General features: G+C 40.9%; 1 protein-coding gene across 3 annotated transcripts in view; it reads left to right on the top strand.

Annotated features, from left to right (window-relative positions):
* Positions 1 to 25,654, top strand: part of LOC129631575 (uncharacterized) — a 478,809-nt gene extending 453,155 nt beyond the window's left edge. For 2 of the 3 annotated variants that reach the window (XR_008704086.1, XM_055552683.1), the window contains one exon: positions 1,845 to 2,069. Coding sequence is in view for 1 of the 3 variants with exons in the window: in XM_055552683.1 (XP_055408658.1) it covers positions 1,845 to 1,882 (38 nt within the window). In the remaining 2 variants the exon portion in view is untranslated. Of the gene's footprint in view, positions 1 to 1,844; positions 2,070 to 25,134 lie in introns of those variants that run through there. The other variant, XR_008704088.1, reaches the window with a different exon arrangement.
* The last annotated feature ends 487 nt before the right edge of the window (positions 25,655 to 26,141 follow it).

Raw genomic sequence — 26,141 nt, 5'->3', positions numbered from 1 at the left:
ACAACATTGTAAATCAACTATGCTTCAATTGGAAAGAAAAAAAAGACACCACATTAGATGAGTCTAGAAAATAGTATGACCCATAGCTTTTTCTGGGAAGGATCTCTTATATGCCGCAACCCCAGTGGAGGCAACCAGTTAGGCAAGGCCTATATGAAATGACTCTGTTCTCCCCAGTCATTGTCGATTTTTCTGGCATGCACACACATCTGAGCCAGGCCAATCAAATTCTCTGTCCAAAAGATCAGTGAACTAGAATAGGGTAACATTAAGTCTGGGAGTCTTGGGAATGAGCTGCTAGAATGCTTGAGTCCATTCTAAAGGAGATCAGTCCTGGGTGTTCTTTGGAAGGAATGATGCTAAAGCTGAAACTCCAGTACTTTGGCCACCTCATGCAAAGAGTTGACTCATTGGAAAAGACTCTGATGCTGGGAGGGATTGGGGGCAGGAGGAGAAGGGGATGACAAAGGATGAGATAGCTGGATAGCATCACTGACTCGATGGACGTGAGTCTGGGTGAACTCCGGGAGTTGTTGATGGACAGGGAGGCCTGGCGTGCTGCGATTCATGGGGTCGCAAAGAGTCGGACACGACTGAGTGACTGAACTGAACTGAACTTAGAGCAGCATTCTGCTATGGAACTTTCCCCGTGATGACAATATTCTATAGCTTGCACTGTCCAATCCAGTAGCCACATGTGGATACTGAGGAACTGAAATGTGGCTACTGTGACTGAGGAACTGACCCTTTCATTTTGCTTAAATTTACATTTGAATTTAAGAGCTAGTATCTGTTATATTGAACGGCACAGCTCTAGAGCTGTTTTACAGCTTTCAATATCTACTAAGGAACCCCAAGAGGCTCTTCTGTTATCTCTTTTGCCAAGTTTTGACTGTTCAGCCATTGCATTGTTTTTGTAAGACACCCCAGGAACTTTGCAATAAATCCTCCAATTTAATTCAGCTAGCCAAAGAGCCTTAATTAAGACAGGGTGTTAATTAAACTGAAAGCTTAAATACTGTTCTTTAGAGGAGGGATGTCTGTCCATCACACTAAAACCATCCAGATGCAAAGATACTGGACCTCCTCTTGCCTGTGGGTGTTCTACCAAAGTAGGAATGAAGAAGGAAGATGAAATCTTTACTGCCCATCTAATACCCTAAGCAAACTATCTTAGGAAGTCACAAGGCGATCCTATTTGAAATAGGAAAGAATTAGTGGTGCAATTTGCTCATGTCAGAGTTACACGAGACTCAGCCTTGGCCTAGGGATCTGGAAAAGTTGAGCTCACATTCTGCCTATTCCTCTCTTCCTCAATGAGATGTGACACGCTATGTAGTCAGCATAAGTCTCAGTAGCCTCCTAATTTTAAGGAAGCCTTAAAACTAGACTATCATTAAGGTCATTCTACTAGGCTGTGATAAGTTATAAGCCACGAGGGTCCTGACACCTTCTTATTCACTGTTGTAACCTTACACAGCCAGGGTGGAATCCACTGTTGGCATCTCAGCCCTTGTCCAGGGGAAATATGGAAGCTTCATCTTGAAGCCGAGCTAGATTGGGGCCAAAGGTTAACAAACTCCTGAGGTTTTTCAGGAGGTCATTACATTGGCAGGGTCCCAGTCTGACATTCATGGACACAGTCTGACTGTGGGTGACCTTGAGTCTCTTCTCCATGTTAGGAGCTTTGGTTTCCCCAATCACAAGACAAATGGGAACTTTACAATTTAAACAATGCAACCATGATCACACAATAATTTATATAACTCTCCTAACAAGTTGTGAAGGAATTCCTGCCTCAGCATCATTGCTACCATCATGGCATCGTTGTTACTACTTTGCAGATGGGGACACCAGAGCTCAGAGTGAGGAAGCCAGTTGATTCAGATCCCAATGTTAATATGCGGAGGAGGCAAAATTCACAACCAGATCTTCTGACTCTAAATCCAACACTTAGTTGAGAAGAACATCTGTATCTGCTTTAAAGTTTTATGGAGACAGATGAAATACCATATGTTTAATACTTTGGCGAGAAAATGTGAAGCAAATAAAGTTTGCATTTTAAGAGATGAGAAGGGCAAGAGTGTCATTCTTTTCAGGGATCTGGATTTTGAGGTGTGTTCCTGAAAGTTTGGTGCTTGGATGTTAGCTACAAGATAAAAATAGGCTAACAGTTACGGGGAAATCTGGAGCGCATACCTTACATATAGGTCAGATTACTGTTGTCCTGTGTTTAATTGTAGCCAGTTCTTTTGACACCTGGCATATTCTATCATTCTCATTAAACCCTTACAATGGCCCAGTGTGGTCAATACTATGATCTGTACATTTAATATGAAGGCGGTTTGATGCAGAAAGGCTAAATGACATGTCTGAGATCACAGATATAAAAGTTGACCAAGCCAAAAAGTGAACCTCCAATCTGCCTAACTGCCAAGCTCAAGTTCTCAGTCACGAGGTGATTATTTCCTTCTTGTTAATTATGAACCTTTGATAAACTTTCACCTTAATGACTCATCTGTTTTACTGACACTGCATGAAAAGAAACCAGGGTCCACACGGGGACTGTCATAGGACTTGAAGGGACCAATGTGATGATGCCAAGAGCACCAGCATGAGAAACCCTGGGTAAGGGGGCCTTTCCTAGCTATTTCCTCTCTAGTGTTAACACTGAAATACCACGGGGGTGGGGGTGAGGCAGAAAACTACCTTCATGCTCAAACTAGATCATGTCTGACAGAATGTCCTTGTTTACCTTGGTACTTCCCAGGTGGCACAGTTGGTGAAGAATCTGAGCACCAGTGCAGGAGACAAGAGATTTGGGTTTGATGCCTGGGTGGGGAGGATCCCCTGGAGGAGGGCATGGCAACCCACTCCAGTATTCTTGCCTGGAGAATCCCATGGACAGGGGAGCCTGGTGGGCTACAGTCCATGGGGTCATATGAGCTGGACACAACTGAGTGCACATGTGCACACACACACTCTCACTAGATCATATCTGACAGGATGCCCCTTGTTCATCTTGGTACTACATAACCAAGCTCAGAGCCTGGCCCAGTAGATTCTGCTGGATACATGAATCATTCTGACTTCTAATATTGCTAATAGGTAAGCATACCCAGACTGTGCACCAGCCTTTGTCTTATTTTAATCTCCCATAAAGCACCATTTATGTATTACATGTGCAGAATGCAAGAAGATGAATGTGAAGTTAACAAGTATTACAGTTTCTCATTAAAATTTACAGTCAGCTGTTACAGGAACACCCTCACTTGCGGTGTGTGGTTAGGAAATAACCTGTATTTGGACCAAAACAAGAGCCCCTCCAGAAGGTCCCACTATATCAGGAACATCCTGGAGCATTGTGGCAATTTTTTGAACAGCCAAGCCCAGAAAGCATAGTGAAACCCATGCTGAGGATGTTTTGGGAAATCTTAGAGCTTTCATGGACATCTGAAGTTTTTCCTCTTATCAACAGGCCATCTTAGAGACAGAAAATAATCCATTGTGGAAGTGGGATTTCATGCTTTCCAAGTTAGTGATGACTTTGATATCCTGGTGCTGGGGGTTACTGGTCTTTGGTTACTTTGGTTTGAATTCATCTACCACCTGACCTGCCTCTTGAGAAACCTATATAGGTCAGGAAGCAACAGTTAGAACTGGACATGGAACAACAGACTGGTTCCAAATAGGAAAAGGAGTACGTCAAGGCTGTATATTGTCACCCTGCTTATTTAACTTATATGTGGAGTACATCATGAGAAATGCTGGGCTGGAAGAAGCACAAGCTGGAATCAAGATTGCTGGGAGAAATATCAATAACCTCAGATATGCAGATGATACCACCCTTATGGCAGAAAGTGAAGAGGAACTAAAAAGCCTTTTGATGAAGGTGAAAGTGGAGAGTGAAAAAGTTGGCTTAAAGCTCAACATTCAGAAAACTAACATCATGGCATCTGGTCCCATCACTTCATGGGAAATAGATGGGGAAACAGTGGAAACAGTGTCAGACTTTATTTTTCTGGGCTCCAAAATCACTGCAGATGGTGACTGCAGCCATGAAATTAAAAGATGCTTACTCCTTGGAAGGAAAGTTATGACCAACCTAGATAGTATATTGAAAAGCAGAGACATTACTTTGCCAACAAAGGTCCATCTAGTCAAGGCTATTGTTTTTCCAGTGGCCATGTAAGGATGTGAGGGTTGAACTGTGAAGAAGGCTGAGCACCAAAGAATTGATGCTTTTGAACTGTGATGTTGGAGAAGACTCTTGAGAGTCCCTTGGACTGCAAGGAGATCCAACCAGTCCATTCTGAAGGAGATCAGTCCTGGGTGTTCTTTGGAAGGAATGATGCTAAAGCTGAAACTCCAGTACTTTGGCCACCTCATGTGAAGAGTTGACTCATTGGAAAAGACTCTGATGCTGGGAGGGATTGGGGGCAGGAGGAGGAGGGGATGACAGAGGATGAGATGGCTGGATGGCATCCCTGACACGATGGACGTTGAGTTTGAGTGAACTCCGGGAGTTGATGATGGACAGGGAGGCCTGGCGTGCTGCGATTCATGGGGTCACAAAGAGTCGGACACGACTGAGTGACTGAACTGAACTGACTGAACCTACTTTATGGCTGTAATAAGGAATTGTTGGTCTGGAGAGTTCCTATCAATATCAAGGGGAGTTCACATACATGGCTTTGTTGTTTGTAACTCTCACATGCTCCCAAGAGTATGAGAGGCAAAGATAGAGTGGCCAGGAATGTCAAGAAACTCTGATAATGGCGTATTAGCAAGAACTGTATAACACTGAGCTAGTTAGTTAGGAGGAGAGATGCTCATTAGGAAGGAAGAATTATTTTTCAGACTCCTGTAGAGCCAATTATTCAATGATAATCAAAATGTTCAGTTTTATATAAGATTTAATGGGAGGAGATGACCATGTGGAAAGAGATTTTACCCAGACTGAAAGTGTGTTTATGACAGAGGACCATGTCTATGCCATACTCTCCATGCATAGCACTGTGTCAACTGCACCATCCAATATCAACAACTGTTTGTTGATAAACGGAACACAGTGATTATTCAAGAAGGGACTTTACAGGAGTCAGAACTGTCTGAAAAGTACAAGGGCTTCCTGGGCGGGCTATCAGTTCTGTCACCATGTATTTATTATCAGAGTTGGGCTAGTCACCTGTCAGGTGATCTGTTCGTGTGAGAAATGCCTAGATAGATAATTTTCTGAGATGCCACAATGATGTGCCAGAAAGATGTCTGCTATGATGGACACACTATAATATAAATCACTAATCATATATCAGTCCTTGGATACCATTGTGTTAGTGAAATGGATTTGTGATTGGATTGGCAAGGACCCTGAAGGGAGAAAGAGAGCTCTGACTGACGAGGAGAACATAGTAGGGGGGTAGATACGCTTGATTAAAAATGTACCTTTAGAACTGATCTATTATAATGTTGCCCAGAAACCAAATGTCTTTCCCCACAGGACCTGTAGTCTGCTCTGCCAAAGTCTTGGTAGAGTACCTCTTGCCGAGTCTGGTGGGACTAGAGAGGAACTTCTACCCCTACCAACTGAACACATTAGTTGTCATTTCTCTATTATCAGGCTTTCCCCACACCTTTAAATCAAGAGTTTGACAGATATCTACTTACAGTGTACACATTCATCTATCCATCACTCTTTTCCCCATTCCTGGAAAGTACACTGTAGTGGGTTTCAAGTGATGTGCTATAAACAATCTCTGTAAAAGAAGGGGTCTGATGACTTTCCTCCTAGAGTCTTTCCCTTTTATAAGGTATCATTACACAATCATACCAGTGTTTTCTTGGATCAGTCTCCCAAGCAAAAGAAATAAAAACAAAAATAAGCAAATGGGATCTAATCAAACTTATAAACTTTTGCACAGCAAAGGAAACCATTAAAAAAGCAAGAAGACAACCTATAGAATAGGAGAAAATATTTGCAAATGATGTGTCAAACAAGGGCTTAATCTTCAAAATATACATACAACTCAACAGCAAAAAAACAAATCAAAGCAAAACACAACCCAACCAAAAAATGGGCAGAAGACACAAATAGAAATTTCCAGTGAAGACATATACAGATTGCCAATAAGCATATAAAAATATGCTGAATATCACCAATTATTAGAGCTATGTAAATCAAAATAACAATGAGGTACCACCTCATGCTGGCCATCATTAAGAAATCTACAAATAATAAATGCTGAAGAGGGTGTGGAGAAAAGGGTCCCCCCTACACTGTTAGTGGGAACATACGTTGGTGCAGCCACCGTGGAAAACAGTATGGAAGTTTCTCAAAAACTAAACATGGAGCTGCCATCTGATCCAGCAACCGCACTCCTGGGCACACACCCGAACAGTGATAATTCAAAAAGAAACATGCTCCCCTATGTCCATATTCACAATAGCCAAGAAACGGAAATAACCTAAGTGTCCATCAACAGACAAATGGATAAAGAAAATGTAGTACATATATACAATGGAATATTATTCCGACATCAAAATAACAAAATAATGCTATTTGTAGCAGCATGGATGCACCTAGAGATTATCATAACATGAAGTCAGAAAGAGAAAGACAGGCACATACCATGTGATATAGCTTATATGTGGAATCTAAAAATATGGCACAAATGAACCTATCTGCAAAGCAGAAACATACTCAGAGACATAAAGAACAGATTTGTGGTTGCCAAGGGGTCGGGGAGAGACAGGATGGACTGGGAGTTTGGGATTGGTAGAAACTATTACATTTAGAATGGATAACCAACAAAGACTGCATAACACAGGGAACTATGTCCAATCTCCTGGGATTAAACCATAATGGAAGCTAATTTTTAAAAGAATTTATATATGTGTATAACTGATTCACTTTGCTGTACAGCAGAAGTTAGCACATTATAAATTGACTATACTTCAGCTTAAATATAGACAAACAGAAAGAAGAAAGGCACAAGGGCTTCCCAGAATTGGTGGTGAAAGCACATTGTGTATGAAACCATGAGTACTGAAAAAGGTGAAGAGCAATCTAGGTGTTTTATTTTATCTGGGTGAGTTATGTGGCCAGACACCAGATATCTTTAAAAGTCAGGCTAAGGACATAGGGCCTTCCCATCAATGTAATGGTGATCCTTTGAAGGTTAAGCAGGGTAATGCCTTATAAATAGCTTTTTGGGGAAAATAATCTGGCGGCCTGGAGGAATATGGACTTACTGCATGGGACAGAGTTATAAGGCAGAGAAACTAGACAGAAATGTCTTATTCCAAGTTGGCTATTTTTCTGCTGGAAAAAAAACCCTCAGCTTCCAACGAACTGCCTTTTATTATGACACAAAAGCCATAAAAGTAGTGATGTATATAAAAGCAGTACAGGATGGTTTTAGTGGCTTTATGAAATAAAAACAGCAGTAGATAGTTAAAATTGGAATGCCCTGCATCAGGTTATAACCATCTGAGTTTGGGAAGTTGCAACAGCAATGCAATCATATTTTTATAGCTCTAGCTTCATCTTTTCACTCAGGTAACTGAACTATGAGTGGGTGAGAAGGGAAAATCCAGCCAATCAATGCCATTAAAGACCAAAAGATGAGAGTCATTGAATTGCAGTGGTCATAGAATTTACCAGATTGATAAAAGAATCATTATGTTCCCAAATGAGAAATATATGTGCTATGAATAAGGCTAAAATTGACACTTGGGAAAACAGAGTCCCTAATAAAATAACACCATCGGTAGAAAAGCAGTCACATCAGGCCTTTGTTTCATACCTATCTCAATTCTGAGGAGGGTGATTTTCACAAAGTCACTGATGTAGACTCTGGGGTTCAGAGAATTTGAGAAACGTGCCCACAGCCAAACAGTGAAGACATGGTATCCCAGGATATATCCTAAGATGGATGCCATCTCTCATGTTGTATATTTTAATGCAACATGAAGTTTTTCATAGGTTTTGATTTTTCTTTGCTGGTCTGTGAGGGTTCAGTATCTTTCTGAAGCAACCACTGTGTGTCTCAGACCGGAGAGTTTCATTTGTTCACCTGAGACAATCCTGCTGGGGACTTTTAGAAAAGACTGCTTTCTGTTGGCAAAGTTGACAGTCTAGGGTCTTCTGTAGGGTGGGGATGGACGTAGACACCTTTGATGATTATACAATCAGCTGAAGAATGGTTCGCTCCAGATAAGTGATTTGCTTGGTGCAGGGCGTTCTGACAGATTTGGGTATTAATGGATATCATATCACATAATCCATACCATGAAGACTTTGATTTTGCCTTCTACTTCACCCAAGTTTGAGGTCGTAAAATGATATGCTAACTTAAATATTACTATATCAAGGAATAAAGGATAGATAAGGTATCTGAATATACAAAATGCTTCCAAAACTAGTTAATTTATTTTGCTACCATCATGACCCAAAGAGGAATCTGAGGCCTGGAGTGTTATGGAATCTGAAAGGCAGCTCACAGATTGAAAGCTCGATCAGGCTAACTCTTACCCCTGCTCTTAAATGACCTCATGAAACCCTTGCTATATACATTCTCTACTTGCACAAATGAACAAAGATGGTTTTGATTTGGTAGCATTCAATTCTATGAAGGGGGGAAATATTTATATCTCTTTATGGGTTATGTTAATAGATAAAGTCATGAAGTTGAAGTCAGCTACCATGTTGAAGTACTTCCAAAAAGCTATAAGAAAGAGAAGAAAATACAAGAGTAGAAGGGTTGGGATTGAAAGTATAGGCTCCATGGTGAGCCAGGGTTGGCCTCTTCACTCCATTATTTCCTAACTGTGTGAATGAGAGTTGTACTTGCCTGTAAGGTGGTTGTGGGGATGAAATGACATGATGCCTGTGTTCTGCTCAGCTCTGAGCTTCAGTTCAGTTCAGTTCAGTCGCTCAGTTGTGTCCAGCTCTTTGTGACGTCATGAATTGCAGCACGCCAGGCCTCCCTGTCCAACACCAACTCCCAGAGTCTACTCAAACTCATGTCCATAGAGTCGGTGATGCCATCCAACCATCTCATCCTCTGTCGTCCCCTTCTCCTCCTGCCCCCAATCCCTCCCAGCATCAGTCTTTTCCAATGAGTCAGATCTTCGCATGAGGGAGCCAAAGTACTGGAGTTTCAGCTTTAGCATCAGTCCTTCCAATGAACACCCAGGACTGATCTCCTTTAGGATGGACTAGTTGGACCTCCTTGCAGTCCAAGGGACTCTCAAGAGTCTTCTCCAACACCACAGTTCAAAAGCATCAATTCTTCAGCGCTCAGCCTTCTTCACAGTCCAACTCTCACATCCATATGTGATTACTGGAAAAACCATAGCCTTGACTAGACGGACCTTTGTTGGCAAAGTAATATCTCTGCTTTTGAATATGCTATCTAGGTTGGTCATAACTTTCCTTTCAAGGAGTAAGCGTCTTTAAATTTCATGGCTGCAATCACCATCTGCAGTGATTTTGGAGCCCCCCAAAATAGTCTGACACTGTTTCCACTGTTTCCCCATCTATTTCCCATGAAGTGATGGGACCAGATGCCATGATGTTAGTTTTCTGAATGTTGAGCTTTAAGCCAACTTTTTCACTCTCCTCTTTCATTTTCATCAAGAGGCTTTTTAGTTCCTCTTCACTTTCTGCCATAAGGGTGGTGTCATCTGCATATCTGAGGTTATTGATATTTCTCTCAGCAATCTTGATTCCAGCTTGTGCTTCTTCCAGCCCAGCATTTCTCATGATGTACTCTGCATAGGAGTTAAATAAACAGGGTGACAATATACAGCCTTGACGTACTCCTTTTCCTATTTGGAACCAGTCTGTTGTTCCATGTCCAGTTCTAACTGTTGCTTCCTGACCTATATAGGTTACTCAAGAGGCAGGTCAGGTGGTCTGGTGTTCCCATCTCTTTCAGAATTTTCCACAGTTTATTGTGATCCACACAGTCAAAGGCTTTGGCACAGTCAATAAAGCAGAAATAGATGTTTTTCTGGAACTCTCTGCTTTTTTGATGATCCAGCAGACACTGGCAATTTGATCTCTGGTTCCTCTGCCTTTCCTAAAACCAGCTTGAACATCTGGAAGTTCATGGTTCACATATTGCTGAAGCCTGGCTTGGAGAATTTTGAGCATTACTTTACTAGTGTGTGAGATGAGTGCAATTGTGTGGTAGTTTGAGCATTCTTTGGCATTGCCTTTCTTTGGGCTTGGAATGAAAGCTGACCTTTTCCAGTCCTGTGGCCACTGCTGAGTTCTCCAAATTTGCTGGCATATTGGGCTTGGTACCTACAAAAATTCCCATCATGATAGATATCACAGTAGTCATAGAGACAGTACAATACGAACTGAACACTTATTATGTGCCAGGCATTTTTGTAAGTGACTTATGCACATTTACTCATTTGGTCCTCATGACAACAATAGGTATTCTTATTTCATCTCTATTGTAAAGATAAAGTGACTGAGGCACAGAGATGTTATGCAATTTGTCTAAGGCCTCACAGCCAATAAGTGGTACCCAGTAGTGGGATGCGATAACCTGTATTCTTAGCCACTATGCTATGTGTCTTCTCTAGTTGTACAAGACCCTTAATAAAGTACAGAGTGGGCAAGGAAGTGCCCAGTTCCTACAATTAGAGATTAAATGTGTAGGCCACTGAAAACAAGCCAGGGAAAACTTTAGGGTGCAAAGGAAGGGCCACATCCCACCGAAAGCATCAACATGGCTCATGAAAGACAGAATTTGGGATAGGCCTTGAAGGATGAGTCAAGACAGGTACAGATGAACACATAGAGGAGAATATTCAGGTAGCATGATATACAAAAAGAACAGTTTGAACTCTGTTATGTGGGAATACTCAGCAAAACTCTATAAAATCATGAACATTGGGTTATAGAGCATCTGACTTCCCCTGAACTATTCAGCATGATGCTGGTGTAGGGTTCTGACAGACCTAGGTCAAATTCAGCTCTACTGGTCATGAGCTGCGGCTTTGACCCCTCTCTCTCAGTATAGCTCTAGCTCAGTCATTTAGTTGTGTCTGACTCTTTTGCGACCTCATGGACTGTAACCCACCAGGCTCCTCTGTCCATGGGATTCTCCAGGCAAGAATACTGGAGTGGGTTGCCATTTCCTTCTCCAGGGTATATTCCTGACCCAGGAATTGAACCCTCATCTTCTGCATTTACAGGCAGATTCTTTACCACTGAGCTACCTGGGAAGCTCCCTATCTCAGTATATCAGTTAGTAAATGGGATTATCATACCTCAGAGCACTGCTATGATTCTGCATGAGGTGCTGTAGATAAAGGGCCAGTGGTGGGTTTCAGTAGTAAAACTGGCTTCCAGGTCAGGTCCTTGCCACAGCTTACAGGTGAGACTCGGAAGCATTCAGAGTGAGAGCTTCTGGGTAAACCTAAGTTTGCCCAGCCAAGTATTCTATTCACTGTGTATATCAGTTGTGATTTGGAATTCTTGCTCTGCATACCTTTGGAGTATCTAAACCCACATCAAGTTTGTCTAGGAAACACAACCTAAATTACCTCTGGATACTTTCTTCCCCTTTATTTTTCTAAAATTCTTACAACTTCTATCATGGAAGACTGTTTATTATTTCTGAAGGGTCCATTTCTGAGAATAGCCTTATGTGCCCAGGGAAAGGCTGGGGCACACCATTTCTGACCTGCTCATGTGACATGAGACTCCTAAGGAGATTTGCCAAATAAAATACAAGATGCACAGCAAAAAACTTGCATTTAACATAAATTTAACAAATATTTTAAGTAATACTGAGGATATAATAAAATGTTTTGGATATGCTTATACTAAAAAATATGTTCATTATCTGAAACTCAAATTTAACTGAGTGTCATATATTTTTATTTGTTATGCCTGATAACTCTAACCCTAAGGTCCAGGGAGCCCAATAGGCTGGGATATCTGTTTTGGAAATCAGATCTGGGTGTTCAGATCCTCATTCACTTATTGATTGTATAATCTTTCACTTGGGCTCTGCAGATGGTGCAGTGGTAAAGAATCTGCCTGCCAATGCAGGAGATGCAAGAGACATGAGTTCAATCCATGGGTTGGGAAGATTTCCCTGGAGTAGGAAATGGCAACCCACTCCAGTATTTGGCCTGGGAAATCCCATAGACAGAAGAACTTGGTGTACTGCAGTCCATGGGGTTGCAAGAGAGTCAGACATAACTGAGCACACGCACACACACATACACACAATCTTTCACTTAATCTCTCTCAAGTGAAAGCTTATATTAACCATGATAATTATTGGTGAAGACATGACTCTTAGAAACACTGAAAAGATAAAGTGAAGTAGCATAGGCCAGTACAACTGGTATACCTCCCAGTGCATAACAGAAGTGTCATATATGTGAGAGTAACTTTATGTGTTGTTTGCAAAGTTTTCTGTCAACAGCGCTATTCCCTGAAATTGTACAGACTAATTATGGCTATAAAGAAAGCTGAGTGCCGAAGAATTGATTATTTTGAACTGTGGTGTTGGAGAAGACTCTTGAGAGTCCCTTGGACTGCCAGGAGATCCAACCAGTCCATTCTGAAGGAGATTAGCCCTGGGACTTCTTTGGAAGGAATGATGCTAAAGCTGAAACTCCAGTACTTTGGCCACCTAATGCAAAGAGCTGACTCATTGGAAAAGACCCTGATGCTGGGAAGGATTGAGGGCAGGAGGAGAAGGGGACAACAGAGGATGGACGGTTGGATGTCATCACAGACTCAGTGGACATGGGTTTGGGTGAACTCTGGGAGTTGGTGATGGACAGGGAGGCCTGGCATGCTGCGATTCATGGGGTCGCAAAGAGTTGGACATTACTGAGTGACAGAACTGAACTGAGTTATGGCTACCTTTTCTCCAAGGCCATCCAATGGATAGGTTGTAGATCTGAGATTATAACTCAGATGTCCAAACTCCCACTCCAGGGCTTTCTCTATTGTCTCTGGTAACCTCTCTCACATGAGTAATTGTTTTCTTCAGTCAACTGGAGGAAGACTCAGAATGAAATCAAATCCCAACATTTGCAGCATGGTTCATTGCCATGGCTTGCTTTAGAGTCTGTGAAAGCAGGATTCCTTAGGAAAGTATTTTTCTCTTGTGATTATGTTCCCAAAGATGGGAAGGCGATTTTAAGGGAAGGAATGAGGGGTATGGTGGTGGAACCCGGATCACTTTCACCCCGCGCATACAATCTACAGCAGTGCTATCACCGAACATGAACTATGAAGACACGAACTCCAGAACTCACACCAAACCCTCAAGATTTATGTTATGCCCAGTTTACAACGGATGAAATTGAGGCTTGTTGGAGTTATCTAACCTTCCCCAAATCACATAGGCTGTAAGTGGCAATAGCTGGGATTCAAACCCAAGTTTGACTCCCACCAAAGCCATTTCTTTTCTACTGCCCAAGGGTACTTCTTGTTTTTCCCACTTTTTCTCAGCAATCATTTAAAAAAAAACAAAAAAGTATCTGTTTCATGAACGAAGAACATGCCTCTCCTGGCTCCTTTTCCTCCCTTTCCAACCTATGAAGAGGGAAAAGAAACAGGGTCTTGTGAAATTTCTACTGTATCCTTAGGGACTGCAGCCACAATGCTTAGATTGCTCAGAGTTTCACCTTCCATATTTCCTCAGCTACGGAAGTCAGTCATTGCCACCACAACTCCAGCATAGCTGGTACCTTGTTCTAAGCCTGAGAAATCCCCTTAGGATCTTATTTCATGCAGAGGGACAATGCCAGGCCCTGGAGGTACTAGTGATCATGGGGAACAGAATCTGAGACAGGCCTGTCTCATTTATTACCATGTGGCCTGGAGAGAGAAACCTTATTTTATGATGATGGTCTGCCTCTCCAGCTAAAGGATACCTCTTCTGACATGATCCATACTCAGAGCATAGGGTGACCTGATGCAGCCATAGAAACAGAAGAAAGATCTACCAGCTGAGTGCACCTGGATAGCTATCATCAGTGTCATGGTACAGTGAGTTCCAGGCACTAGGGGACTGCTTAATCAAGAGGGAAAAGCATTAATTGCCTTCTTCCTCTTTAACCCCCTCCACACCATAATCTAGTGAGAGAGACAGACAAATAGAGAGTATGAGAGGTTCTGAGTGAGAACACAGGGAGCCTGGAGGGAAAGTTGGCTGTGAGAGAGCAACCTCAGGGTCGCTTTCTAGAGGGGATACCACCTAAGTTGATCCTTGAGGAATAAGAAACCATGTTCCAAGTATAGAGACTAGAGAGCATGTTCTGAAGAACAGATACAGAGTGACATCATCAAGATAGTGATGTCATCAAGATAGTGATATCATCAAGATGGTGACATAGGTTGTTTTGGACTTTAGAAAACCTATGAGAAGACCACTGACCACTATCTATGGACAGGACAGTAGTTTAAAAATCCTAGAACCTGGAGGTGAGGCTGAAGTTTGTCCCCACGGAGGAGGAGATAGGCCACATTAGAAGATTATGAAGAGTGCCTACACTCTGAGCACTGCCTCTCCCCTACACTGGTGCAGCACCACACCTGTGCACCAAGCCTACAGTTCCTCCAGTTGTGAAAGCACCAAGGGTGGACGTTCAGCTACCCTGGCATTGTAGAATGCTTCTCAGGAGGCCGACTTGCATCTCATTTTATATAGACTGTGGGTCAGTCTGTGTGAAATCTGAACACTGGGCATCAGGTAGTGATGGAAGAAAATGAGGCTTACAGCAACCAGTGCTCAAATTTTGGCAAACCAAGGGCCTACTTGCAACAGTGCCTCAGTATATCCCAGATGCACCGCTTACCCACAGGGCCATGGGTGGCCCAGTCTGAGCAGAGAATTGCATCAGGGAGTTGGTCTGCCTGATTCAAGAATCCAAATAAGCTGTGTTGGTCCTAAAGCCAGTTCAGCCACACCTTTTAAGCAGGGACGTTGATTCATAGACTTTCCTACTGCTGCGTGTAGCTCCTATTCCTGCCTGAGCTGGAAATCCGGCCAGAGCACGTGGAAAGAACCTTAGCCCAGTAGCACTTTAGTAGAGAGTGTTGCCAGTGACTCTGCCTATCTGCAGACCCAAATCAGTGGCTTGTTCCAGCTAGAGGGCTTGGTCCATAGTCATACCTGATTTGGTCCCCAAACAAAATACCTAGCCAGTCCTGGGGTCTATTCTGTGGCCCCATCTGGACAGGGAATCTAATTTACAGCCTTACCCACAGTTGAATATATCCTCCCACTCTCCTAGCCCAGGAAGCTTAACCAGAGTTACTGGAAATCTGTAACATATCCTGCAACCCTGAATAGAGTGGAGTCTGGCTAGTGGCCTTGCCTATCTGCATAGAACATGTCTGCATAGTTCTGTCTAATTTGGTCGCAAACAAGGACTATAAGGGCTATATGGCAGTCCTGCACAAGTCGGAAAACTAATTCAAAGCCCTGACACTGCTGAAAATAGCCTTCAGCCTGCACGACCAGGAAACCTAGCCAGAGCACATGGAAAGCTGTGTAGCCCATCCTATAGCTTTCCATACAGTAGCACATGAACAGAGAGCACAGCCAGTGCCTCACTCAGTCTGAAGAGCAAAGCCTGTGGCACCTTCTGCCTGGGGAATTCTGTGTGTAGTCCTGCCATATATGGGTTCTTTTAACAATCAACTGTGATGATCATGGTGCCCATTCTGGTCCTCCACCTGACAACAGAGGATTGTTGAAGCTAATTCATAGCCCTACGTACTGGGTGAGTATAGTACCCAGTCTTACCATCTAGAAAGCCTGACCAGAGAATCTAGGCCACTGCAGAGCACACCCTACAGCTGCACTAAACAAGAAGCCAAGCAGTCTTATCCAAATGTTCTTAGCCAGCAGCACCCCCATCCAACTTTAGATCTTGGGCAGTGGTCTTGCCCCAAACAGACGCAGATAACAAGTCCCACTGCCCAAGGATGCTACCAGCTGACATGTCCAGAGCCTCAAGCTGAGCTGACTATACGAACTGTCTTGCTGAAGTGAAAATGTGAAGTCTAGAAAAGGGGACGACTTAACTCAAACACAGATACCAATTTAAAGAATCAAGAGTCATGAAAACTCAGGTTTACATGACAACAAAAGGAAACCAATAAAGCACCAGTAACTGATTCAAGGAATGAATATCTATGAACTTTAAACTGTGAGACAAAAATTTCAGAATAATCTTCTTAAAGAAATTTAAGGACTACAAGGACAGACAGCATAAAGAAATTAGTGAAACAATGCATGAACAAAACAAGAAGTTCAACAAAGAGGTATAAACCATCAAAAAAATGGAAAAACAAAACAAAACACTCCAAACATTAATTCTAGAGATAAAGGACACAAATATTGAACGGAAGAATTCATAAGAGCTTCAACAGTAGACTCAGTCATGCAGAAGAAATAATCAGTGATCTAGAAGACAAGGCATTTGGAATTATCCAGTCAGAGAAGCATAAAAGAAAAAGACATGAGAAACCGTTAAAGGAAAAAATAAGCACATCATAGGAATTCCAGAGGGAGAAGACAAAGAGAAAGAAACAAAGTATTCTTAAAGCAAGATCTGAAAACTTCCCAGACTTGTGGGGGGGAACAGTCATACAGATTCATGAGGCCCAAAGGACTCCAAACAGGTTAAACATGAGTAGAGTAACACCATACATTAAACTGTCAAAAGTCAAAGTAAAAACAAAACAAAAAAAACAATAATAATTCTGAAAGCAGCAAACATATAAAGTGAAGAAAGTTACAGTCAAGGACACCCCATAAGATTATCAGCAAATTTCTTGATAGAAACTCTTCAGACTAGGAGAGAATGGAATGATATAATCAAAATATTGAAAGAAAAAAGTTGTCAACCAAGAATCATCTATCCAGCAAAGCTCTCCTTCAGAAATAAGACACATAACAATTTTCTCTAACAAACAAAAGGTGAAGGGGTTCATTACAATTAAACTGGCCATAAAAGATATGCTAAAGGGAGTTCTTTGAGTGGAGTTAAAAGACACTTATTAACATTATTAAAAATATATGAAGTTGGTGTAAAAGTCACTAGTAATGGTAAATAGTCAAATCAGATTCTCTAATATGGAAAGAGTGGTATGCAGTTCACTTACAACTCTACTTTAAAAATGAAAAAAACAATGTATTAAATATTTCCAGAACTATAATAGTCTGTTATTAGATATGTAATATAAAGTGTGTAAATTATAATATCAGTAAACTAAAATGAGGAGGGAAGTAAAAATGTAAAGTTTAGAAGTGCTATTGAAGTTAAGTTGTTATGGCATCACTGACTTGATGGACGTGAGTCTGGGTGAACTCCAGGAGTTGGTGATGGACAGGGAGGCCTGGCGTGCTGCAATTCATGGGGTCGCAAAGAGTCAGACATGACTAAGCAACTGAATTGAACTGAACTGATAACTATATGTATAATGTATTATATGTAAGCCTCATGATAACCACAAGTTTAAAAGTGTAGTACCTGCACAAAAGATCATGAAATCAAAGCATACCTACCAAAAAAAGTCATCATATCAGAAAAGACAACAGCAGGAAAAAAGGGAACAAAGGAACTAAAAACAGAAAATGTTTAATAAAATGGCAGTATTAAGTCCTTATGTGTCAATCACTACTTTAAGTAAATGAATTTAATTAATAAATTAAATGAATAAATGAATTTAATAAATTAAATTTAACTTATTAAACTTAAGAAATTTAATTCTCCAGTCAAAAGACATATAATGACTGAATGAATTAAAAGTAAGATGCAACAATATCCTGCCTATAAGAGACTTTCTCTAGCTTCAAAGACATGGGCAGATAATGAAGGAATCAAGAAAGGTATGTCAAGCAATGGTAACAACATAAAAGTGGGACTAGCTATGCCTTTGTCAGACTTTAAACTACTAATGGTTAAAAATACAAAACAAGTCATTATATAATGATAAAAGGGTCAAGCTTTCAAGAAGGTAAAGTAACTAAATATTCATGGACTGAACACTGGAGCATCAAAATATATCATGCTAAACTAACAAGACTAAAATAACAAGCAATAATAATAGTTGTGGATGTTAATATGCCACTCTCAACAATGGATTCTTCATCCAGAGAGAGAATCAATAAGAAAACAGAGAATTTGAACAACATGATAGACAAAATAGATCTAACAGACACAGAAAACATTCTGAAAACAAGAATATACATTTTTTTCAAACATACAAAAGACATTTTCTAGGATAGATCATATGTTAGACAACAAGACAAGTATTAGCTAATTGAATAAGACAAATCATATGGAGTGTCTTCTCTGACTTATATAAATGATACATGATATAAAACTTGAAGTCAGTAACAGAAGGAAAATTGAAAGATTTACAAATATGTGTAAATTAAACAACACTCTTCCTGAAAAACCTATGGATCAAACATTAAATTAAAAAAGAAATTAAAACATATCTTAAGAGAAATAAAGATAAAAAAATCAAAACCCATGGGATGCATAAATAAGAGACATTTATAGCTATAAGTGCATATTTGAAGTAAATAGAAAGATCTGAAAAAGAAAAACATAACCTAACTTTATACCTCAAAGAACTAAAAAAGAGGACCAAAGTTAGCTCAAAGTTAGCAGAAGGAAGGGAATAATAATGATTATAACAGAAATAAACTAAGAACAGGAAATCAACAGAAAAGATTAATAAAACTAAGAGTTGGTTCCTTGAAAAGATCAAGAAAATTGACAAACCTTTACATAGACTTATGAAGAAAAACCAGAGAGGACCAATATTAACACAATTATAAATGAAAGAAGAAACATTATAACTGATACCTCAGAAATAGAAAAGGGTCGTAAGAGGGTACTATGAATATCTATATGACAACCAACGGGACAGCCTAGTTGTCTGACCCAAGAATCGAACCAGGGTCTCCTGCATTGCAGGTGGATTCTTTACCAACTGTACTATCAGGGAAGCAACCAACTGGAAAACCTAGAAGAAAGAGATAAATTTCTAGAAATTAGAGCCTACCAAGGCTGAATTAGGAACAAAGAGCAAGTCTAAACAGACCAATTAATAGGAGTTTGGATCAGTAATAAAACAAAAAACCAAAGTTACTGTCAACAAATAAACATCTAGCCAGGGCTAGATGATTTCACTGATGAATTTACCAAACATTTAAAGAAGAATTAATTCCATTCCTTCTCAAACTCTCCCAAAAAGTTAGAGGAAGAAACACTACCAAACTCAGTTTACAAGGCTAGAGGAGCCTCGTGGGCTATAGTTCATGGGATCACCCAGTTGGACCACCACCAACAAATTACACTGATATTAAAGCTACATGAAAACACTACAAGTAAACTCCAGACAAGTATCTCTGATGAACACAGATGCAAAAATTCAACAAAATACATGAAACCAAATTCAGCAGCATGTTTCAAAGGATCAAATACCATGACTGAACAGGATTCACACCCAAGATACAAGGGTGCTTCAACAGACACAAATGAATATGTGTGGTACATCACAATGATATAATGAAAGATAAAAATCATATGGCTGCCTAAATAAACACAGAAAAAACATTTGGCAAAATACAATAACCTTTTATGAAAACTTTCAACAAATTAGGCATAGGAGCAATGTACTTAAGTGTTGCTGCTACTGCTAAGTTGCTTCAGTCGTGTCCAACTCTGTGGGACCCCATAGACAGCAACCCACCAGGCTCCGCCATCCCTGGGATTCTCCAGGCAAGAACACTGGAGTGGGCTGCCATTTCCTTCTCCAATAGTAAAGGTCATATATGACAAACCCATAGCAACATCATACTCGGTGGTGAAAGGCTGAAAACTTTTCTCTAAGATCAGAAATAAGACAAAGGCTCTCACTTTCACCACTCCTATTCTCCATAGAAGTGGAGGTCTTAGCCAGGGCATCAGACAAAGGAGAGATGGAAGAGGGGAAAGGAAAGAAGTCATAGCATTGAGAAGGAAGAATTAAAATTGTCTGTATTTGCATTCTATATTTATATATAGAAAGTCCTAAAGACTACTAAAAACCCGTTAGATCTAATCAACATAATAAGTTGCAGGATACAGTCAACTTACAAACGTATTAGCATTTCTATACATTAACAATGAATTACTTGAAAAATAAAGAAAACAATCCCATCCGCAGTAGCATGTAAAACAATATAATACTTAGGAATAAATTTAAAGAGGTGAAATATCTCTGCACTGAAAACTATAAGATATTGATTTAAAAAATTGAACTCAAATAAATGATAATGTGTTTACAGATAGGAAAAATTAATATTTTTAAGATATCTATGTTATCCAAAGCCCAGTATTGACTCAGTGCAATTACTATCAGTGTTCTGATACCAATTTTATAGAAGTAGAAAAAATATAGATCCATAAAAGATGCCCAATAGCCACATCAGTTCTTAAAAGTCAATGCCAGAGGCATAACAATTTCTGATGTCATGGTAATTATAAAGTAATAGTAATCAAAACAGAATGGTATTGAAATAAAAAACAGACAGACTACTGGAACAGAATCAAGAACCCAGGAATAAATCATGTATATACAATTAATTACTACTTCACAAAGGAGTCAAGAATATTCCATGTAGAAAAGTCAGTCTCTTCAATAAATAGTGCTGGGAAAAAATTGGACATTCACATGTAAAAGAATGAAACTAGATCCCTATCTTCCACCAGTCACAAAACTTAACTCAAAGTGGGTTAAATACTTAAATGTAAGACATAAAACCATAAAATGCTAGAAGAAAGCATAAGGGAAAAGCTGCTTGAATCCTGGCAATGATCTTAGGATATGATAGCTAAAGTGCAAGCAGCAAAATAAAAATCAAGTTGGGTTACACTGAACTAAAAAGCTCCCACACAGCAAAAGAAATGATCAACAAGATGAAAAGGCAACCTACAGAAAAGGAAGAAGTATTTACAAATAATGTATCTGTTACAAAGTTAGTGTCTGAAAGAGATAAGAAACTCAGAAAACTCAATAGTAAAAAAAAAACCTCAATCCAATTTTAAAATGGAGATATTTTTCCAAAGAAAATATTTAAATGACTAACAAATACACAAAAGTGCTCAGCACCACTAATATTAGGGAAATGCAAGTCAAAATCACAATGAGACATCACCTTGTGCCTGTCAGAATGGCTACTATCAAAAAGGCAAGAGGTAGTAATAAATGCTGGTGAGGTTGTGGAGAAGAGAGAACCCTTGTGCACTGTTGGGGGGAATGTAAATTGGCATCAACTCTACGGAAAACTGCATGGAAGTTCTTAAAAAAAAATCAAAAATAGTAATTTCAAATGACCTAGCAATCCCACTTCTGGGATATGTCCAAAGAAAATGAAATAACTCTGTCAAAAAGATACCTGCCCCTCAGTGTTCATTGCAGCATTATTTACAATAGCCAAGACTTGGAAACATCCTAAGTGCCAATCCACAGATGAGTAGATAAAGTATATGAGGTGTGTGTGCATATGTATACATACATACATATGCACATACGGACATACACTTAAATAATATTCAGCCATAAAAAAGAAGGAAATCCTGCCACTTGTGAAAACATAGATGGACCTTGAGGACATTCTGCTGAGTGACATAAGTCAGAAAAAGACAAATACTATATAATCTCAGTCATGTGTAGAATCAAAAAGAAAATTCCTAAATTAGTAGAATGAGATCAGATTTATAGTTACCAAAAAGAAAGAAAGTGAAGTCGCTCAGTCGTGACCGACTGTTTGCGACCTGGTGGACTGTAGCCTACCAGGCTCCTCTGTCCATGGGATTCTCCAGGCAAGAATACTGGAGTGGGTTGCCATTGCCTTCTCCAGGGGGTCTTCCCGACCCAGGGATCAAACCCAGGTCTCCCGCATTGGAGGCAGACACTTTAACCTCTGAGCCACCAGGGAAGCCTAATAGTTACCAGAGGCAGGAGGAATTGGGTGAAAGTATCCAAATGTAATGTAATGTACAACATTATAAATAGAGTTAACAGGGCTGTATGATATATTTGAAAGTTACTAAGAGTAAATCTTAAAAGTTCTCATCACAAGGAAAAAAGATCTATAACTATATAAAATGATGAGTGTTAACTAAACTCACTCCGGTAATCATTTTACAATATGTACATGTCAAGTCATTTTGCTGTACACCTTAAACTTATACCACTTTGCATGTCAATTATATCTCTATAATACTGAGGGGAAAAGAGAGAATACATGCAAGATCTAGGGTTCAAAGAGACATTTTGAAACCTTTTCACATTCAAGTCTCTCCTGATGATAGGAGCCCCGCCTCATTTTGTATCAAACATAAATACACCCACACAGCTCATATTACACTCTCAATTTTCACTTTTGGCAAAATAAGATTATTTCTATAATTTCATCTTTTGTATTTATATAGAATTCTGTAACTTGAATTATCTTTGACTAGTTACAATGTATCGATTTGCGGGTGTGTAATTATGTGTTTATTCTCTTTGATTTGTTTTCAAATATATAATCCAATCCATCTATATTTCCAGACCTTGAACACTTTTGCAGGCCCTTGACATCCCTGGGTGTCAAGGGCCTCCTGTTCACAAGGCTGAGAGGATGAGTCAGTTCTGAGGAGTGGGACATCTTCAGGAAATTGTTTGGGGTTGTTTGCCAAGGGGCAGACAGTGAAGGGGGGTGGCAAGGGTGGATACTTCTTGAAAGATGAGGGGACGTAGGCAAGGGCAAGGACATTTAAGTGCTTATATTTCAAAATGAAGACTTTAGTCCAAAATAAATGGAGAGCCACGGAAGCTTTTTAAGCCTGAGAAGACAACTCCCAGTTGCATACTGGTTGGTGGTTTTGAGGATGCCCTGGAGATGGGGGATGGTCAGGAGGCTGCTGCTCATCTCTGATTTTGGAAGCAGCAGAGAGACTTCTAGAGCACAAGGCGAGGACTGCAAGAAGCCGGCATAAAGCAGATGGAGCAGCAGAGGGCTGGAGAGGAGGCGGGTCTGGGAGCCCAGTTTGGGCCATGCTGAGGCTGGGACTGTTGGTGTGAGTAGCTGTGTGATACATGGGAATCTTTTAGCAGCCAGGCTGCTGGAACCCCTCATGGTTCCCAGGTTGTAACCAGAAGCTGAAGGTAGCCCATTAGCACCATGGGGCTTTTCCTTCTGGAGGAAGGCAACTGTGAGAACCAGGAATCTGACCTATGACCCTGGCTGGTCCTAAGGCCTGCTGAGTGCACTGGTTAAAATGTCAGCAGCCATCTCCTCCATGGGAAACATCTTTCTTTCTCAGACCCTGGCCTGTGCAGACCCCAGGAGGGAGCCAAGAGTTCATGGGTGATGCCAGCATCCTCATTCCCTGCGGTTCCTAAGTCTGAAACAGGGAGACTGGAAACTCCACAACTGATGGTTGACATGAACAGCACTAAATGAGCCCAGCAGATGTGTAAAGACAGCATCTTACTCTCAGGCAAAGAGGTCTGTCATCCTGTGTATAGCAGAAACAATCATGTGGATGATATTGACACCAGTTAATATTTATCATGCACTCACTATGGACCGGACGTTGTGCTGAGCACCTTATGTGTGGCTTCTCATTTCATTCTCATGACTTTATGAGGTAGGTTCAGGGAGGAATAAAGCTAGGATTCTTAGCCAGCTGCCAACTCTAGGGCCCATTCATGTGATGTCTCTCAACTCTCATCCTTTTGATTCATCTAATTCAGTGACTTTTTAACTGGGAATGATTTCTGTGCTCCTTAATCCCCTATCCCGTGGACATCTGACAAGATCTGAGACATTTTGGATGGTCACAACTGGGGTTGGGGCGTTGCTACCGGCATCTCATAGGTGGAGGCAGAGATGCCCAGAACAGCCCATAGAACAAAGGATTATCCAGTCCCAGATGTCAGTAGTTGAGAGACCCTGGCCCAGCACCAGGGGCCAGATACACATTCAGTAATGTCTGCACAGCTTTGGGTTAAACACTTTGCTTCACCCACTTCCTTTCTTCTACCTTCAGCTGTTTATTCATTTGTTCCTTCATTCAGGAAACTGCAGCCCTGTTCTGAAGATTTTTGTAGCTTCCCTGATATAAACAGGTGGCTCGTCTTGGCTCAGTGTGCCTTTTAATTGGGAAGGAAATCACACGTTTTTCTCTTCACCTGGCTGATAACTAAACTTGGGTCGAGAAGGTGTTCTCCCTGGAAAAACGTTGTATGTCAGTGCTTCTTTAAAAAAAAAAAAAAAAATCACATGTTGGTGTAATTAGCTGGAAGTCTAAGGACAGTGTTGATCCCAAAGCTGTGTGTGTGTGTGTGTGTGTGTGTGTGTGTGTGTGTGTGTGTGTGAAAGACAGAGAGAGAGAGATGCCCTAAGGAAATCAGTCTGTGTGTGTGTGTGTGTGTGTGTGTGTGTGTGTGTGTGTGTGTGTGAGAGAGAGAGAGAGAGAGAGAGAGAGAGAGAGAGAGAGAGAGAGAGATGCCCTAAGGAAATCAGTCTGTGTGTGTGTGTGGGGGGAGGGGGGAGAGAGAGAGAGGTGCCCTAAGGGAATCAGTTGGATCCCAGAGAAAACAATTAGAAACACGTGGTTTTTCATTCACCACTGTCTTCTGAAGCACTGCCAATACATTTGAGATGAAGACAAAGGGATCATTCATGCTCAGCAACCCACCCTGGGGGACAGCAGAGTGCCCCGGATGGAGAAGGGCAGGCGGTCTGCCGGCTCCCACCATTAGGGCTTTATTAGTGGGGCAAACACAATTTAGAGAATCAATGAGGGGTCCAAACACTGCTCCTGGTCAGAGAGGAAACCTTCCAAACAGCACCTGCTGTGCCCAGGGAGCCTGCATACAAGGGCTCCCCACCTAATTAGTGTCCTCCTGAAAGTGCAAAAGCAGAAACCCACAAGGATTTCCTGTGACTATTTAATTACAGTTGGGTCTCTTTTGTCTTAAAACCGGCTGGAGTCTGCTAGTCCATTGTGGTACCAGGGGGGAAGATGTACAAAGCCTCCTAATGAGTTGGCCTCTCTGTGTTTCTGTCCTTTCCTGAGGGTGAGAGAATTGTCTGCTTCGAAAACTGACCAAGTGGAAGTAGCAACCTATTGAACTTGAGGAAGCTCTGGAAGTAATGAGCTCTCATCAGCAGAACAATTCAGACCTGGGCAGAAGAGTCTCTTGGCATGGAAACATAGAGAAAATTCAAGAATGAAATTCAGAAAGAAAAGGGAAGAGAGATTCTACTAGATTTAAGATGCTCCCCAGATCTGAGATTTTAAGCTTCCAAGTAAACAAGTCTTATGTATAAAAAAATGCCTGGTCCAGTGGGGGAGCTTAATGTTCACTAAATGATGAATTGACTGAACAAATGAAAGAATAAAGGCCTGGGGGCACTTAAAGAAATAAAGATTTTAGCAGAAATCCCCCATACAAATACAAAAATTCCTCCATGAATTTTTAAGTTAGGGGTCAAATCTTCATTTGAAGTTGGTTTCTGGTTATAAAGAGTCCTTGGCTTCACAGGACCAATGACTTTTCTTTCTCTCTTTTATGCACTCTTGTTTTATACACTCTACACTTCAGGGAAAATCTTTGGGAAATAGTAATTTTGAGATCTTAGGGAAAAAAGCATAAGCCCAAGGAAAGGATTGTTATTCTCTCCCTTGGAGAAGATTAGTGGGTAAGTGCTGAGTTGTAACAACTTGCATAGAGAGCTGAATATAAAACCCCAAACAAAGGGCAGTCAAACCCAGGGCAGCAGTAAAGACAAGGAAATTTCCTGCTTTTTATTTAAAGCAAAGTGGCTCAGCGGGGTGTATGGAAAGTGAAGTTTAATGGTGTGAAGTTCAGAGGTCTACATAAAGTCCCCTGCTCTGCCAGTGACTTACCAGGTGGCCTTGAAGAATTGCCTGTTTCTCACACTTCCTCTTCTGTAGGGCGGAAGCAGTAATATCTGCCTAGCATAGCATTCCAAGTATTTCTGAATATCAGTAAGATTGTACTGTACCCACGGATGCTATTTAAAGATTGTGTAACTCTCAAGCAAACTCTTATATGGGCA

Source organism: Bubalus kerabau, chromosome 17 (assembly GCF_029407905.1).
Source record: "Bubalus kerabau isolate K-KA32 ecotype Philippines breed swamp buffalo chromosome 17, PCC_UOA_SB_1v2, whole genome shotgun sequence".
NCBI lineage: Eukaryota > Metazoa > Chordata > Mammalia > Artiodactyla > Bovidae > Bubalus > Bubalus kerabau.
This window is presented reverse-complemented; position numbering and strand designations above follow the sequence as displayed.